This window comes from Lipotes vexillifer, unplaced genomic scaffold (genome assembly GCF_000442215.2).
Source record: "Lipotes vexillifer unplaced genomic scaffold, Lipotes_vexillifer_v1.1 scaffold518, whole genome shotgun sequence".
Classification (NCBI taxonomy): Eukaryota; Metazoa; Chordata; class Mammalia; order Artiodactyla; family Lipotidae; genus Lipotes; species Lipotes vexillifer.
Window position 1 is genome coordinate 104,061 of NW_006780945.1, and position 18,070 is coordinate 122,130.

General features: G+C 54.0%; 1 protein-coding gene across 2 annotated transcripts in view; it reads right to left on the reverse strand.

Moving 5' to 3' along the window:
* The window catches only part of MGAT5B (alpha-1,6-mannosylglycoprotein 6-beta-N-acetylglucosaminyltransferase B), a 65,894-nt gene that overhangs the window by 15,142 nt on the left and 32,682 nt on the right, over nucleotides 1-18,070 (reverse strand). Inside the window, exons 9-12 of one of the 2 annotated variants that reach the window (XM_007454299.1) lie at nucleotides 6,947-7,078; nucleotides 5,466-5,599; nucleotides 1,090-1,220; nucleotides 618-623 (exon numbers count right to left, since the gene is read on the reverse strand). In XM_007454299.1, the coding sequence (XP_007454361.1) occupies nucleotides 618-623; nucleotides 1,090-1,220; nucleotides 5,466-5,599; nucleotides 6,947-7,078 (403 nt within the window). The remainder of the gene's footprint in view (nucleotides 1-617; nucleotides 624-1,089; nucleotides 1,221-5,465; nucleotides 5,600-6,946; nucleotides 7,079-18,070) is intronic. The other variant, XM_007454300.1, reaches the window with a different exon arrangement.

Below are 18,070 nucleotides of genomic sequence, written 5' to 3' on the forward strand. Positions count from 1 at the left end.
CCCCCCCCACAGCTGGAGGGCAGATGTAATGACTGTGCACTGTCTGTGGTCATCTTAAATGATGAGGCAAGACCAGGGTGGGAACTAAACAGGGCGGGTCAACCAGGGGAGAAAAGCCCCAGGGGTCAGGCCAGGACTGACACCTCCAGAGTTTGTCAACAGAAAAGAAGACATACTTGCATCTTGCCTCAATCACTATTATTCAGGGCTTTTCTGTGACAGCTGGACTTAATCCTAATCAACACAGCATGAGAATCATTAACTAAGATGGTCATGTGACAGGCTTGACATGGGGTACGGGGGCTGCTCAACGTTCCCCACGATCGGCATCTTTATTATTAACCTTTAGCCTCATGCCGCCTGCCTTAGGTCAACAGCCCATCCTAGGAGCTGCCCCGCGCCACACGGAGCTGGACCCTGACCTCCAGGGCCTGCCTCCCCTCAGAGGGCCCCGGGGAAGAGCCTGAGACCCCGCTGTCCCCGTCACCCTCCTCCCACCTTGGTCTGGTCCATCCACAGGAGCCACAAACCCCGGAGAGCCCGCCTCGGGAGCACCCCCAGGGGAGACCCTATAGAGAGTAGAGGGGGGCGGGAGGCGAAGGGAACACGTGGCATACCTGGAGCTGCCTCGTTGCCAGGGGGGCAGAGAGAAAAGAGGAGAGAGGACAAGTCAGTGGCGGGGTGAGTGGGTACCCTCCCACGCTGGTGGTGCTTCTTGTGGGACCCCGCCCTGAAGACGGGGTTCCAGTTCCTAGGCCTCTCCTGCTTCTCCACGGCCTCCCATCCCACAGAATCTCCACGTCTAGCCTAAACCCCCTTTGCGGGGTGAGAGTGTCTGTTGATCCATCCGAGGGAGGGTGGAAGGTCAAGCTCTTTGAATTTGTTGCGAAGCCTGGGAGCAGGGAGAGGGGTGAGGCATGAGTCCCCGGGCTGGTATTTCCAAAGGCAGCTAGAGGCCTCTTTTCCGACCCATTAGTGGGGGCTGTTTTCCACCGTTGTCCAGTGCTGGGGGCGGCGGATGGGAGCCGAATCCTGGGGCTGGGAGCCCCTGGGGGCCGAGGGCTGGTGCTTGCGGTCAGCGGGGCTCACCTTCCAGATACTCGCCTCCTTGCCGTACACCACGGCCATGTTGCTGGCCTTGCCGCCTTTGATAAGCTGCTTCTCTGTCTCGTTGAGCTCTTCGGACACGAAGCCCATGAAGGAGTTGTCCGGGGTGTGAGCTGCAGCCAGACCACGAGGTCAGGAAGAGGGTTACCAGACAGCCAAGGGCACACCCTGGGCCTACCCGGCCCAGCCCCATCAGAGGGCTCCCTGTTTGGCAAGGATGGGGAAGGGGGCTGGGAGGTAAGGGGTCCTGTTTGGGGTGGGGAGAGCATCAGTGCCCTGGCCCCCTTCCACGGCATCTCTTACCACCTACCCAGCCCTCTCTCCACGCAGCCCTTTGCTCACAAGGCCCTGCTGAGAGGTCTTTCCTGACCCCAATCCCACTCTGTCTCCTTTCCCTGCTTTATTTTTGGTCCCAGCACTCACTGACCAGATGTGACAGTATATATTGATTTGGTTGTGTATTATCATCAGAACCTAAGCCCCACGAGAGCAAAAGCTCTGGCTGTGTCCCCAGCACACGGGAGCGCCCGGCCGGCTGGCTCACAAATGCACGGAACATCTTCCCGTTCATACCTGCCAGCTTCTGCCCTGCCCTTCCCTCTGCCTGGAGCGCCCACCACCCTTTTCCAGGATGAGAAAATCCTATTCCGCTTCAGGGCCCCACTCACACGCCACCTCCTCTCCTCCCAGAAGACTTCTCTGGGGTCCACGTGCCCTCCCTTGTGGTCCCATCCACTGTGGTTAGGTCTCCGGCAAAGCGCGGATCGCACCCTGCCTCACCTCCCAGAACCGAGCACACCAGGGGCAAGGAATGCGTTTCAGCTAGGGCTCCAATTCCTCGGCCACGCTTGCAGGAATGTCACTGATTAGCCCTGTCTGCCGTGGCAGGGTAGAGGTGTAGGCACAAGTGCCATCCATTTGCAAGTCACATGATCCCTCCGTTCCACATACAGGACCTTGAATAGAATGCTTATGGAACCCAATTAAACCCAGTGGGAGAGGCTGCGGGGAGTAGGTTGGTAACAGCCATACACCCTTGATTTCCCAGAACAGCCCTGATGCCAAATACCCTATTTCTTCATTTCAGATGCATGTTTTTTCACATTTTAGCATTTCTGAAATTGGGATGCATAGTTTAATCAAATGTGTAGATTTAACACAATATGTCTACCCATCCCTCTCAATACCCACAAAATTTATAATCAACATCTGGTGCACCTTAGAAGAGGTGGTGGTTTTCTGTCGAAGTGCCCCAGAAAGCTCACGGATTCATGAGTCTGAAAATCCGACCACGATAAGGACGGGCTGATCTCTCCTCTAGGGCTTCAGAGGCATAAGGGGGGCCCTGGAGGCCTGCAGTTGTTTCTGTGACGGTCAGAGCTCAGGCAGCTCTCCTGTCTCAGGAGGCTCTGCCAGGCCAGGGACCCTCCCTGACCCAGTTTGCCTGCCCAGCCCCACCCTGGCCTCTGTCCCTACCCTCTGGCTCTAGCTGGGGCTGCACCCAGGTCTTTCTCCCGTTTGCCATTTCCTCCCTATTCTCAGAGATGAAGAAAATCTCATTCCACCAACTCCACCAGAAGGGACAGGTTTAGAAAAATTAGCTAAACTAGTGGGCGTGGGACAACAAAGTATTGCAACCAACTAAAACAACAGGGACCATTAAGCAAAGAGCTCCTGGGGGCAGGGCAAGGCAGGGAGAGGCAGCCAGCCTCCCAGTTAGCTCTTTGGGGAAATCAACCAGCTATCAATAGATGGGGAAAGAGGTCTGCTCATGAATTCCTTCCTGGACTTGGTATATCATTAAGACAGGCAAGTCTCTTTTTAGTTCTTTAATTGATTCAGTCAATTAACATTTTTCTGAGGACCTTGATAGGCTCCAGGGAAATAAAGATAAATCAGTCAGTGGCTCCTTTTTGAGTGATTCATACATAATCTATCAGTGGAAATAAATATATAAGCAAATAACTCTATTTCAATATATGCTTTAACTGAATTAGGTTGAAGAGTTATAAAAACATTCTACCTGGAATAGATACGGTGATCAGTGAAAGTGACAGTAAAAAGAAGAGACATTTGACATGGGGTTTTGGAGGACAAGTAGGAGTTTGCCAGCTTTGGAACTCTAGATCCAGTGGGTTTTACCCCAGGGCAAGTCCTCATTTTCTCAGTGTAGATTATCACAGAGGGCTCTTAACCCATCTCCTGCTTCCCCGTCCTCTACCACTGTCCCTTTGGACATCTGCAGTCTGCCAGAATAATGCATCTCAAAAAATTTGGAGGAGGAATTCCCTGGAGGTCCAGTGGTTAGGACTCCGTGCTTTCACTGCCGAGGGCCTGGGTTCGATCTCTGGTCATGGAACTAAAATCCCGCAAACTGCCTGGCGTGACCAAAAAAAAAAAAATTTCTCCATGATATTCCCTAGCTCAAGAACCTACAGTGAACCTCGAATTACCATATCCAATGTAAACTCTGGAATCTTTGCTAAAAGACCCCACCCCTCTGCTCCCAGATTCTCAATGGTATTTTTTTCTGCTCTGCTATCACATATGCTGTTTCCACAGCCTACAGCATCACCACCATTACCCACCCCCACTTCCTTTCCCTCCAGAAATCTCCTCAGGACCCATCCCACTCCAATCACTCTGCTGGGAGCACAATGCCACCAGATGACCTGTTAGGACAGTCACTCTTCTCTTGGAGAAGCCTCATACAACCTTGCAACGGGCTATGGGGAGGGAGTCTGGTCCCCACAGAGCCACGTGACCTCAGACAGGACATTCCACCTTTCTGGGCCTCAGTTTCCTCATCTGGGCTCCAAGGAAACTTCCCACCTTCCCAACCTTCTGGGATCCAATCAAGCCATTACTCATGTATTATTCAGAAATCTTGTCTGCCTCTAATACAGCTTAGAACCGGAAGAGTAATACAAAAGCAGTCCCTAAGCACCCAAAAGGGAGGCATTCATTTGACAGGCTCAGCAGAGGTCAGCTACTTTACTTACGAGCAAGTTCCTCGGGACCCTGCTTGGAATCAAGCTCACTCTTAATTTAGAGACAATCCTAACGAGGGCGCTTATCCGGCTTTCTGACCCACAGCCTTCAAAGAGCCGCCAATTAGACGTCCAAGATGCTGCTGGATGCAGATAGCTTGACGACGATTAAAAGTGACAGCTGACAGTCTCCTAAGTAGGAGAAAAGGCGCCACACCAAACAGCGACAGGAGAAGGGGCCACTCAGCAGGGGACGTGGCTCCGCACACCTCTGCCGGCCCCTCAGGGCAGGCCCCACACCAGAGAGATAGAGCATTGACCCTGAGTTGTCAAGAAAAGGTTAAATTATTTTCAGCGCGCTCCATGTAAGAGGGGAGGTCAGTGTGTATATATTTTAAAGTCTCATTAAAAATCACGAAAGCGGGCTTCCCTGGCGGCCCAGTGGTTAAGAATCCGCCTGCCAATGCAGGGCACACGGGTTCGAGCCCTAGTCCGGGAAGATCCCACATGCCGCAGAGCAACTAAGCCCATGTGCCACAACTATTGAGCCTGCACTCTAGAGCCCGCAAACCGCAACTACTGAAGCCCACGCGCCTAGAGCCCGTGCTCCGCAACAAGAGAAGCCACCGCAATGAGAAGCCTGCACACGAGAGTAGACCCCGCTCACCGCAACTAGAGAAAAGCCCGCGCGCAGCAACGAAGACCCAAAGCAGCCAAAAATAAATAAATTAAATAAATATTTTTTTAAAAACATCGCGAAAGCTCAGCTCAGATGGCATCCCTTGCCCGAAGCTCGTCACCCACAGGGGCCCCAGCCACCCCACCCCCCAGCCTTACTTCCCATTATCCCCAACGCTGGAGCCTCCCAGCGCATTTGCACTTCCAGAACCTTCCGTTCTTTCCATATCCATCTTCACTACATCTGTTCCCTCTGCTTAGAAAGCCTCCCTATGCTGCCCCCTCGCCACTCACTTAAGTCTCCCTCCACGTTGGAATGTCTCTCTCAAAGGCCATGGAACCCTCTTTGTTCTGGAAGCCTGTGCTGAGCCACTCTCGAGAGCAAGACAGCAACGTGGGCTCCAGGAGGACAAAGGCTGCGTCCTCCGGGTGTTGGAAAGGTCACCATGCTTCCCCCCCGCACCCAGGCTGCCCCCTCCCTGCACACCACCAGAGGCTTCCTCTGTGGCTCACACATTTGCAGAGAGGGGAACGAGGCTTTCCCGTCCAAGGGCACACGCCAAGGGGGTGTGTTCCCCACCCCCACCCCCCACACAGGCCCCAAAAGGAAGGAGAGGAAGGAATGGGACCTGCCTCCTCCCGGGCCACCTCGGAGAGGCCCCCACCGCCTCCCAGCGGCCGGACACTCACGGAACATGGTCATGAACTGCTTAGGGTTGAGGTTCCAGTAGCCCCAGTTTGTCCGGTAGCCGTGCAGCGTGGCGTACTCCTCATGGTTGTATGCAGGTTCTGTCCCGAAGGTGTCGATGACCCGGATGCGGCACCTGTCCACCCCCCCCCCGGGACCAGGAACCAGGGTCACCAACCTCCCTGTGTCTCCCTGGGCTAGGATTGTGCCAGCCGTGGGCTCTGTAACCCGAAGGTGGCTGGTCAGGATACTGTGATGTGTGGTCAGGGCTTGGGCTCAGACACTAGCTGGCTGTGTGACCACGGGCAAGTGCCTTAACCTCTCTGGGTCAGCTTCCCCATTGGTGAAATGGGGATAACTGTCTCAGGGTCTTAGTGATACACCTGAACCAGGGACCACTAACTCAGAAACTGTTAGTTTTTACAGCTGCCCCCAAGGGAGCCTAGAAGAGGAGGCCCAGCCTGGAATGGGATCCCTCCCCACTGCCCCAGGGGTCACTTGTACGATTTCTACTTTCCTGGGCAGGGGGTCCACAGTCCCTCTGCCCAGGAGCCTGACACCCGCAGGATGTGCCTGGGTTATCTGGGCCGAGACGCAGAAGAGCAGGGCCTCAGGGGGACCAGCCACTGCCACGGGCTCATCGTGCCCATCATGCCTCAAAGTCTCCTGCAAGTGTGGCCACTTCAGATGGGCCTCCCAGCCGGTGGAGGCTCTGTCCCACCCTTTGGCCCATTGAGGCTGCTGTCAATGGGCCAAAGCCCAGAAACTCTCCCTCCATCTGGGCCACCCCGGAGTAGGCACCTGAAGAAAACCGCTGAGACTCAGACGCCCCTACAAGGAGTTCCCTCACCCAGAGTCCTTGCCGGTGACCCAGAATTGTCCAGACTGCTGAGGTCGGCACTCCTCCCCCGGAAGAGGCGGGAATGGCAGGAAGAGGCCCCCAGTGCACGGAGAACATGCATTAATAATAAAAGCAATAATGCTGCCTGTCACTTTTTTTTTTTCCTAATAAAATCATGTGGGATAGTCAATGAGACTAGAGCAAACGTAATAAATAGCGGGGCTCTCTGTGCTAAATTAAACCCCATACCCGGCTGGCTGCAGAGAGACAGAGCTATGGCATTGGCCTTCCTCCTGCCCTGGAGGGGGTGGGGTGAAGGAGGGAGTCGGGGGGCGCTGACGCCCCGTTACCTGCCTTGTTCCCTTCCACCACTCCCTGCAATTCCCCTGCCCCCTCCATCTGGGTCAGCTCTGACCCTGCCCCCCAGCCTGTCCAGCAGCACAGGGGCCTGGATCGTGTGGCTGTGGTTTATTAATTGTCATCTGAGTCGGCCTTAGTCAGGAGGCAGAGCTGTCAGAGAAGGAAGGCAGTGGGGGAGGGGGAGCCTTCTCTCCACCGCAATCCCCCACCTTGGGGGACAAGCCGGCAGCCAGACCCCGGGGGCTGCCGTGGGCCATCACCACCGTCCCGCTGCCCTCTCACCGGTACTTCTTGAAGGAGAGTCCCATGTGTTGCTTCATCTGCTGCAGGCCGTGGTAGTCAGTGTAGATGAGGTCGAAAGGCAGGGGCATGGTGAGCGGGCAGTTCCCCCGGCCTGGCGGCACCCCTAAGTTACTGAGAGAAGAACCCTTCAGAGGCCGAGCCCCGAGAGGGACCCACAGCCAGCAAAAACCCCTCTTCCCAAACAGGCTTGCGTTGGGGGGACCTGGAGCCCACCCTTGTTCCCATAGCCCAGAATAAGTGGCGGGGAGAACACTGTAAAGGAAAGTGAGGTCAGTGCATGAATCCTGGCGAACTCTTGGAGAGGAAGCAAACAGGGCAGCCATGTACGGTTGTATAGGTTTCTCACTGCACAAGAGACTCCAACGAGGGGCAAATGGGACTGAGATCCAGCCCCGGCTAGCTTGCCAAGACTGTACCTGGCCTGGGCTACCTGCCAGAAGGAAGGAGCACCTTCTGTTAATTTGCACAAACTTGATCCCTGCAGGGCTGTGTCCACCCAGAGGGGGCACCTTTACCCAATGTTCACAAAGTGCCATAAACACCTGCCGAGGTCCTCAGCACAGCTTCAGCATTTGTTAGGAGCTGAAGGGTCCCCAAACCTGTGCCCCAGAAGATATAATCCCGCTCTGTTGACTGGCTCCTGGCCCACGGAGATGCCTAGCGCTGCCCCACAGGCAGACCCTGCCTGCTGGGTCACTTACTCAGAGGCTTTCATATGGGAACAGGGCTGCCACTGGTGACCCAGGGTGGAGACTTTGGATCATCTCACTGGAGCCTGAAGGACACGGCCTCCCATCTGCCCAGTCCACCTCCCTGGAGACAGGCTCAAAGCCCCCTGCCTGGCCCCCACAGTGCCAGCGTGAACTTTGTCCTGGATGCCCCTGCCCACCATCCGGGAGCCTTTGCTAAGCCTGACTACACACCCACTGCAGAGATGATGAGGCTTTTAGATGAATGACTCAGTCAGTCTGTACTGAGCGGCTGAGCCAGGCAGAGAGTAGTGTCGGCCCCCAGGGAAGCCCCCCAGCAGCTGCCCACCTCCCCCATTCCCGCCTCCCTTGGATTCGTGGTCCAGATGCTGGAAGGCATCCGTGAGACCTCCCGGTGAGCCCCTTCAGGGACCCACATGGCAAAAGGCCACAGTTATCATCAGTTCCCTGGGTCCCATCTCCGGCTCCTTGAGACAATTCAAGCCATGTGGAAAAGTAGCACCTGGACGCCTCTGCACTATCTAGCTCACATTCAGCAAGACACCCACAGAGGCTCGGTAAACACTGTCCGCTGAGCAAACTGCCCTAACGCGGCCTTTTCAGCGATGTTGATGATAACCTGATGACAAGGCCATGATGGAAAGATGTCACGGGGAGCTTCGGGCGACGGGGATCAAGGCATCAGGGGTTGGTCTATGGCCGGCAGAGAAGGGCATGCCCTCCCCCCGCCAGTGCACCCAGCCTCACTCAGCTTCCCCACGCTGGCTCCCCCAGTGGTACAACCTTTGCTGCTAAGTGGGGAGAGAGGAGTGCAAAAATCTTTTAACCATTTTCTCCCCGTTTCTTATCTATAAACTTAAAAATGGCCATGCACCCCCCCCCCACCCCTGTCTCCACCCGTCCAACCCTCCAATGAGTCCCTCTTTCCAACCAGACGGCCACACAGGATTCTCAAACCCAGGGCTTCTAAGGCAGGGCGTGCTGTTTTGCTGAATTACTCAGAAAGCAAAGGGGAATAAGCCCAGGACCCCAGGGGTCTGGAGCCATCACAGGAAACAGTTCCCACAACCTGGAGACTTCATGAAATATTTGGTGGTATTTTTAAGTGGCGAGCAGGTTTTACATTCTCCTCTGTAGGATCCCTGTTTTCTTTCCAGTGTGGCTGCCTCTCACACCCCAAAGCCCTCCAGTCAGGTGGAGCATCATTTTTGTCCTGGGCTACAGAAACTCCGGGTTTAGGACAGACCCCAGTCCCCCTCCCCACTTCCTCCACTCAATTGAGAACCACAAATAGAAAGACAAGGTGATGATTCCTCTTGCAGAAGTGAGGAAGCGGGTGGCTGTTCCTCCCTCATGGAATCTGGGTCTGGGAAAATTAAGACGATTCTGAAAATATGAACCGTAGGTGGGTCTAGCTGCTGCTACCTGCACCAGTCACATGCTTGATTTTCCCACACTGCCTTTCCGGCTGGTTACCAGGCAACATGTTGTCCCTCTGTGGCCATGGGTGGTGCCAAAAAAGTCATGGGGGCTTCCTTTGGTTGCCTCAACCCTAACCACACCCCTGGCCCCAGCCCCAGACACCAGGGCCACTGAGAGGCCAGATAAGCAAGTCACAGCCCTCTCCTGGGAAAATGACCCGACACTGACTTCCTAGAGCCTGTGTCATCTTCCTCACCTTCATGGCTACCATTTTGAACACAGGCACCATTCTACGTGCTTTCAACTCATCGATTCTTCAATTCCTTTCATCTGGGCAACTACCCTATGAGATCAGGCCCGTTCCCATCCTGCTCCCCTCTTTACAGATTAGGAAACAGAGAGGTTTACTCATTTACCCAGGATCATACAGCCAGGAAGGCGTGGAGCTGGGACTGGAACCCAGGCAGTGGGCTCCAGCGCCCACACTCCCACCCACTGAGCTCTCCTTCCTCCCCAGGGCCACCGGGCATCAGACAGCACAATGGTGGGTCACGGGACCACAGTGACATGCTGAAATTGGAGCCCCGGGCTGACAGCAGAGATTGGGCGCAGTCCCAGTTTTGTTGCTAACTTTGGAGGGGCCATAAGCCTCTAGGGATTTCATTTTTCTCATCAGCAAAAGACAAATAAAAATGCCTACCTCACAGCGTTCCTGGCAGGATCAAGTGGGGCAAGGAGCGTGAAAGTTCTGTTGATTATTATTACTTTAGTCATCAGGTTCACCTTCTGAATTTCCAAGTCTGGCAACTCCTTACCCCATCCCCATGCCCAACACGCACACCCCTCACTGAAGGTCCCGGTCATTTTTCAGCTAGAATCTTGAGATAATTTCCTCTCCATTCTGCCTCCCTCCTGTATTGCCTGACTCTTTTCTAGAGAGATCCTTCCACGATGTCAACCTGGTCAGTCATCCCTGGCTCCATCTGATCCTTTCCAGAGACTTCTCACCTCCTGTTCCTGGACTCAAACCTTGCCTCCTCCTCCAGGAAGCCCTCCTTGGACCTCTGGTCAGAGTGAGACGCCCTTCTCCCTCGATCCCCCTGCCCCAGTATCCCACTCCCCTCCCTACCATCCCTCTGCACTGCCCTGAGTCACCTCCTCACAACCGGGGCCCCTCCAGGGCAGGGCCAGGTTATCTTTGAAAGCCCAGAGCTGGGACAGGATCTGACCCAATAAGTACTGTTGTGTTCATGAATGAATTCACAAGGTAATGAACCAGGGGAACCCGCCCTCCCCCCACCCCTGGAAGAACTGGTTTAAAGGTTGAAAATATGGTCAAGAAAAGCATGTTAGGGGAGAGGGGCTGGGTGAGTGAGAGGGGCCCAGGGCTGATGGGCGTCGCCGAGGGTTATTAGCTGAGTAGCCTCCTGGTCTGGACTGGACACAAGTGGCCCCACGGGTCCCAAAAGGACATCACAGCAGGAAGGAGAGGAGGAGAGACAAATTGGTCCAGAGACGGCAGGTCCCCTTCCCAGGAGGAGTTAACGAGGAGACCCACAGTCCCCCCAACCCTAGAAAACAAAGATTTTCAATTTACGGTGACTTCACTGGAAATGTGTCTGAAGCTTCCTCATTACTCTTGTCACAAGGAATCTGAGCTCGTCCGGAGAGCACAGAGGGTCAGCCGAGGGGAGAGGGGGCTGTGGTTTCATCACTTGTAATTTAAGTTCACTTTTATGGGCAATTTTACTCTGAGTGGTTGGTTGGAGCAGTGACATGAATTGAAAAACGCTGTCTCTTGACAACCTTCAGACAAAGGTGCCCAGGGAGGCTCAGCTGTACAATTCCACCTTCCGTGCTGACTCCTCAAAAGACCCCTGTCCAGACATTTTCCTAATTCCAATGTCAAGTTCACTTCTCTTCCGACTCTTAGCCCAGGGCTCTGTCGGGAGGGGCTCACAGAGCCTCCCCACCCCCATGGCCCTGGTGAGAGGGGGTCAAGCAGCCTCTCAGCATGAAGGGGCTTCAGATGCACCCACTTAGCCTCCCCTGCCCGCCCACTACCACCCCCAACGCTTGGGAAGTTTCCGTGGAATTGCCAAATTGGGTGGTTGGAATGAATTTCCAAATGTCCCCAGGCCACCTGAGTGGGAGTCTAAATACAGATGAAGGGGGTGGGGGAAGGAGTGATCTAGGGAAAAAGAGCCTTTCTACAGGTCACCTGGTCATCTGGTCCTGCTGCCCAACCCAGATTAATCCACCCTTGAAAGCCAACCTGTCAGGGGCAGTGGGGGATGGGGACTTAGGGTTTAATGGGGACCGTTTCAGTCTGGGAAGGGGAAAAGGCTCTGGAGATGGATGGTGGGGATGGTTGTACAACCATGTGAACGACCCTAACGTCACTGAACCGCACACGGTTAAGATGGTAAATTTTACGTTGTATATACTTTGCTACAATTTTTTTTAAAGAACCAAAACCAAACTGTCCACACTCACGGTTCCATGCCCAGACGCACAAGTGCACGCCCAGCACTCTGACTCCCAAAGGCACCCCTGTCCCCATCTTCTCCAGGGCCCCCCACAATGCAGGGGCTCAGCAAATAGCCAGAGCAGGATGGCTGTTACTCTTTGCTAAAAGATCAAAAGGTGAATGGGTAAATGGGACAAGGCAGAGAAAAAAATATCATCTACGCCCAAAAGCAAAAAAAAAAAACAAACTTCAGCTAGGAATCAAAATGCTGAGTTCTACACGGTGAAGAGCAGCCCTGGGCGTAAGCTCCAGCACGAACTTGCTGGGTGACCTCGCGCAGGCACAGAATCGCGCTGGTGTCCACCTCCACTCCCGTTCCATGATACATGGACAAATCTCCACGGTTCCTTCTAGGCTAAAAATTCTCTGGTTTTATTTCTCCCTGTGCCTTTGGTCTGTGGCTAGAAATAATCTCTCCAGGTAGTGCTCAAATTCTGGAACAAACTATTCTCTCTCCTTCTCTGTCTTCTCTGTGTGGGATGGACCTAATTAAAAAGAATCCTTACAAAGCTCAAAGATCTTTGCCTCCAGGCGCTAAGTACCCATGGGGAACTTCAGCTTCCCTGGACCCATCTCATTACTGGGAGCACCCCGCCTGGGCAGCCCAGGACCTTTGTCTCCTCTGGGGCCTGCTAGCCCTCTGACCCCGTCCGGTGCCCACCCCCTGAGCACTAAGACATTGACCCCGTCTCTCTCTCACGGCTATTGTTAGAGCGGCTGCCGCCCCTTCCCCAGAGCGTGAGGACCACAGAGAAATAAACCCAGAAAGTTAACTGGGCTTCTAACGAGCTGCTTTAGCAGGTAGGTTAGGATCACTAACAAGGAAGGAATTAAATTCTCCTGCAGGGTTTTCTTCTCTTGCCCAGCCTGAGCTGACCTTCCTGAGCCAACAAAAGCAGCCTTACGAAGCCCTCACGATGGGCTCACCTGCAGCTTCCGTCTCCTGAAAAGGCAGGTGTCTCAGTGCCCTTGGAGGGTCAGGGATCACAGCTAAAGAGAACGGTCAGGTCCCCAGTGGAGTCAGGGCTCAGAAGAAAAGGGAGTTCAAAGGAAAAGCCACTCCTTAGCCAAAGCCCAAAGGAAACACAGGCAGGAGGATTCGGAAATGGAACTGGGCGGCCTGCACTGGGCGGCCTGCATTGGGCCTGTGGTCCAAAGCCGACACTTTCTTCCCCAGCGTTCCCTCCTAGTAAGCAAACTCAGGGCTAAAAATATGGCTGCTGCTCCCAGGAGAGCTGGATGAAATGACAGGCTCATTCTTCCAGCTCGCTGGGGGCCGCCGGACTGGGAACACATCCCTCTAGCTGTCCCCTGCCTCCTTCCCCCATTTATGTAACAGTGCACGTGAATGCTGAGCACGAATCAAGGCTTCTCTCATCCGAGCCAGGATTTCAGTGAAGGTAGCTCTCAGGCCCGGGTGCAGGTGAGGGTCACTGAAGCCCGTGTTGGTTCTTGATGGCCAGGTCGGTCCCAGAGGTGCCACCTCTCCGCTCTGGGGTGGGGCCTGCCACTGGGATGTTGGTTTTCAGTTCTTCCGGGGATTCTCAGGTCCTAGGGGCTCTCGCTGTTCTATCCAGTTCCACAAACCTTTGTGAGGAACCAACCCATGGAGGAAACAAAGATGGGTGAGACTCTGCTCTCAATCCCACTGGAACAAGCCCTGTGGGGGACTTGGGTTAAAGGAAAGACACAGCCCTGGAGTGCCGCCACGAACCGTAGGGTAATCTGGGTCCGTTCCAGAACAGTCTGGCTCCCAAGATAAATCCTCTCCTGACCAGGGCCCTTTTATGATTTCAGGGAAGTCAGAAGGAGTGCTAGGGGTTATTTGTACCATCCTATGCTTCTGCCAGCTTCATTAGGAATAAAAGGAGTCCTAGGCCGGCCCTGCCCCTGCTCTGAGCCCAGAGCAGTGGAGTTTTATCCCTCCTGTGGGGGGCACTTCAGTCTCCAGGAAGTTCATCCCACTGTCCACCTTCCCCCTCTCCAGCCACCATGGGACAAGACCTCCCCTTGCTCAGGACCCCACCTCTGTTTACAAGAACCCATGGCTCCTCAGATTTGAAGATGTACTGATGCCTCCCTCCCGCCGCCCCCCCGGAAGGAATCCCACCTCCCTACCAACTTCCTTCAAAAGCCTTCAGAAGCCAGCCCTCCCTTAATTTCTTCTCTGACTCCCCCCAAGTTCTCCCCACCCCACTTGGGTTGCGTGGACCTTTCCTGAGGGCCTGTGATTTCTTTTAAATCGCTCTTCCTTTACAACCTCCCAGCCCCAATGTGGACCAGGCCGGAGCTGGAAAAGGCGCCTCGGCCACTACATCCGTGAGGTCACACTTACGGGCCAAGGTCAAGGCTTAGGGGCCTTGATTTGCAAGAGACAGACTCCCACTCTTTGCGGCTCAGAGCAGCGTGGAGGGGGAGGCGCAGGGAATCATCCCTCCTGGATCCCGGGGAAGGATGAAGGGCAGAGACCAGCGAGGCTCTGGGCCCCCAGCAGCAGAGGCCCTCATCTTCCTCGGTGTTCAGCTACACCGAACATGATCCCGCTACGCAGATTTAAATGCCTCCTTGGAACCCAAGGAGGAAGAAGACAAAAGAAGGGAGAGGCGGGACTTCCCTGGCGGTCCAGTGGTTAGGACTCCACGCTTCCATTGCAGGAGGCACGGGTTCGATCCCTGGTCGGGGAACTAAGATCCTGCAAGCCACGTGGCACAGCCAAAAAAACAAACAAACCAGAAGGGAGAGGGGATGCAGTGTTTTAGTGTAAATTAGTCATTTGCCTCTCATGCCTCCTCTGGGAATAGGTGGGGGAGAAAGAACCACTGTGTACAGGGTCTGCTAAGTGCCAAGCAGATGCTGGATGCAGCTCTTCCTCCTCTCTTCGGATTGAACAATAAAGTATTTCGAGCATCCAGAAAATTATAGAAAATAATACAGTGAGATAATGAGTATCTGTGCTCCCACTTCCCAGCCTTGTCAAGTCATAAGATTTTGCCATATTTGGTTGAAATCTCTTTGTTAAGGGCTAACACATCACAAATCCAGGGCGGCCTTCAGGGTGTTCTGGTCTCGTCCACTCTCCTCACACCTCCCGCCCCCTCCCCCTCACTCCCAGCAGATGTTCATCCCTCCTACATCAAAGATAAAATAAAAAGCATCAGTGGGCATATGCCTCCATCCCTGTAGCCCCATCGGTGCCCCCACCACATCCTACCCTCTTCTCATTCCTCCTGGGGGCCATCCTCTTGGGCCACCAAGCATGATACTATCTTCCCTCCTGTGGCTTCAATGCCTCCCTTTTCTGGTTCCTTCACACCAGCATTTAAACTTGCTTACAACTCTCCCATCTTGAAAAATAAACATGCAAAACTCTGTTATGGGCTGAATTGTATTCTCCCCAAAAGATGTTCAAGTCCTAACCCCAGTATCTGGGATGTGACTCATTTGGAAATGGTCTTTGCAGATGGTCAAGTTAAGGTGAGGTCATTAGTGCCCTCACAAGAAGGGGAAATTGGACACAGAGACAGACACAATAGAAGGAAGATGGTGTGATGACACCGGGAGAAAACAGACATCTACAAGTTGAGGAAAGCCTGAGGCTCCCAGCATCTAGAAGAGGCATGGAACAGTCTTCCACCAGCCTCAGGAGGAACCAACCCTGCCGACACCTTGATTTCGGACTTCTGGCCTCCAGAACTGGAAGACAATAATCCCCCAGTTTGTGGTACTTTGTTTCAGCAGCCCCAAGAAACTCACACACCATCTACGACTCCACTGTCCCCCCACTTCTCTTTCTCTCTCCTCCCGCTCACAGCTCAACTCCTTGGAGAAGTTAACTCGCTGCTGGTTTCCTCAGCAGCCCCCTCATTCCACAACCCACACATTTCTGGCTTCTGTCCCCACAACTCAACCAAAATGGCTCTTTCTAGGGTCAACAATGACGCCCATGTGACCAAATGCTGCGGACATTTTTCAGTCTCCTTCTTAGTTTTTGTGAGCATGTGACATCATTGGCCACGCCCTCCTTCTAGAAGCATCTTCTCCATGGGTGCCCACTCCTCCTCAGTCCCTCTGCCAGCACCTCTCTCCCCAAGAAGCCTTTCAGTGTTGCTGTTTCTTAAGGCTTTGCTCTCAGGCCTCTTCCCCTATCACTTGGCAATTTTATTCACACTTGTGTTCAGTTACCAGCGGCTGCCGAGATGCTGTCTCCATTCTGAGCCCCCGCGGCCCATCACTCAGCTGCCTCCACGTGGGCACCTCTAATTCAGTGTGTCTAAACCCAAATTCAAGGTCTTCCTCATGTGCCCCCCAAAATCAGTGCTTTTCTCTCCTCTCCCCTCCCCCCACTCCAGGGAATGGCAGCACCATCCCCCCAGTGGCTGCCTTAAGCTGGCTAGTTCAGGCCACTTTGAGCCAGTCACAGACAGATCTGAACGGGTTCAAACCCTGAGGCCTGCCTGGACTGGCTCCTCAGAGGGTTTACTGGCTGCAGCTTGGTCAAGCTGGGCTGAGCACGAGGGACAGGATGTGGTCCCTGCCTTTGTCATTCTCCGGGGACCCTCCCCAGTATTTCCCTTGAACAAACACTGAACAAACAAAATTGCCAGGAGACCGATTTCCACAGGGGCCGGGGCTACACAGCCGAGCTTCCCGTCCTCGTCCTCCTTATTTAAACATTCTCCTCTCAAACTTTCATTATTTTCCAGTTAAGTCAACTAATTTTCTACTAAACCCAATTTCACTCATGGAGGGAGGAAGAGCTTGGTAATTTTTCCTCATGCCAATGTACTATTAATGGTGCTTGAAATTATGCAGATAAGATGGATGAGCACAGCCGATTCTGGGCAGGCAGGAAGGGAAAGGCTTCACTTTAAAATGCCCACCGTGGATCCGGGCATCCATGACGATGTCTCAGATGCAGCTGACGGGAGTTCTGGCTTCATCTCTCCTCCCGTCTCACGTGCAAGGCACGGGCAGGACTGTCTGACATGCCCAAGCTGCAGTCTGATGAGGGCCCATTGTCCCTGCACGCCACCGCTCTCACCCCGGAAACAACTTGCAGCAGCAAAGCCAGATGTAGATTCTGTGCATTGCCCCAAACATCACTCCAGTGAGTCGGTTAATTAAAACACCAAAACACGAGGAGCAGAGAAGAGCGGCTCATCCGTCCGGCCTCGTTGCTGAGTCAGTGGCCAAGACATCTGCCGTGAACATCTGTGAATAAACTGCAACAAATGTACAGGCGGCATCTTTGTCCTGCGGTCTTCCCCACGAGGGGCATTTTGCCAGCCCAGGGAGACGTTCTATGGCAGGACCCAAGCTGCGACTCTCAGATTTCGGATTATCTTCATCCCGTTGACCTGTTTTCACGTTACCATGGTGCCACCTGCGTGCAACAGCTCCACAAGGCTGGGAGATGGGGCCCCCAGATGATCCCATCTCCCGCAGAACCCATGGCAGTGCCATGCCTGTATTCATTGGTATCTCTGCCCACAAACCCTTTCTAGGTTCAAATGGTCACCATCTTGTTGTGGGTTGCATTGTGCAACCCCCGCCAATCATATTTTGGAGTCCTAACCCCCAAAACCTCAGAATGTGACCTTATTTGGAGGTAGAGCTTTTACAAAGGCGACCAAGTTGAAATAAGGTCATTACTGTAGGTCCTGATCTGATATGACTGGTGTCCTTATAAGAAGGGGAAAACTGGACCCAGACACATACACAGAGAGAATGCCATGTGCAGATAAAGGCAAAGATGGAGGTGATGCTTGCACAGGCCAACCAACGCCAAAGATGACCAACAACCGCCAGAAGCTATGGGAGAGGCCTGAGACAGGTCCTCCTTCACACCCTCAGGACCAGCCAACCCTGCCAACACCTTGATCTCGGACTTCCGGCCTCCAGAACTAGGAGACAATACACTTCTGTTGTTTAACCTCCCCCCGCCCCCCGCAGTCTGTGGTACTTTGTTATGGCAACTTTAGCAAACTAAATCACATCTGTATTTTAATCTCCACTCGAGGAAAGACCTGCATTTATGCAGCATCTGGGTGGTCCCAGCAAAGAATCAGTTTGAGGAGCTCATAGCCCCAGCAGACAGCTGTCACCAGGAAAAAGTGTATCCAGGAAAGGGCGTGGCATAAAGTACATTCCAGGGCAGAGGTTCGCACGGATGTCCTGGGCGGGCTGCGAGAGGCCCCGCTACCTGGGCCACCTCCAAGGAGTACCTGCCTGGCCTGCCCCTCCACTTGATCCCAACCCTGTAACCAAGGGTAACATTGGTGCTTTTGAGTGTGCAAATGCAGGCTTGGGAGGAATCCACACATCTTTAAGGCCCTGAGCCCTTACCCCAGGCCCTAATCCTGCTTCTCAGGACCGTGCACACATTCTGCAATGTCCTAACCCCACAGCTATCCTGCTACCCAGACTTGGCGCGGGGGGGGG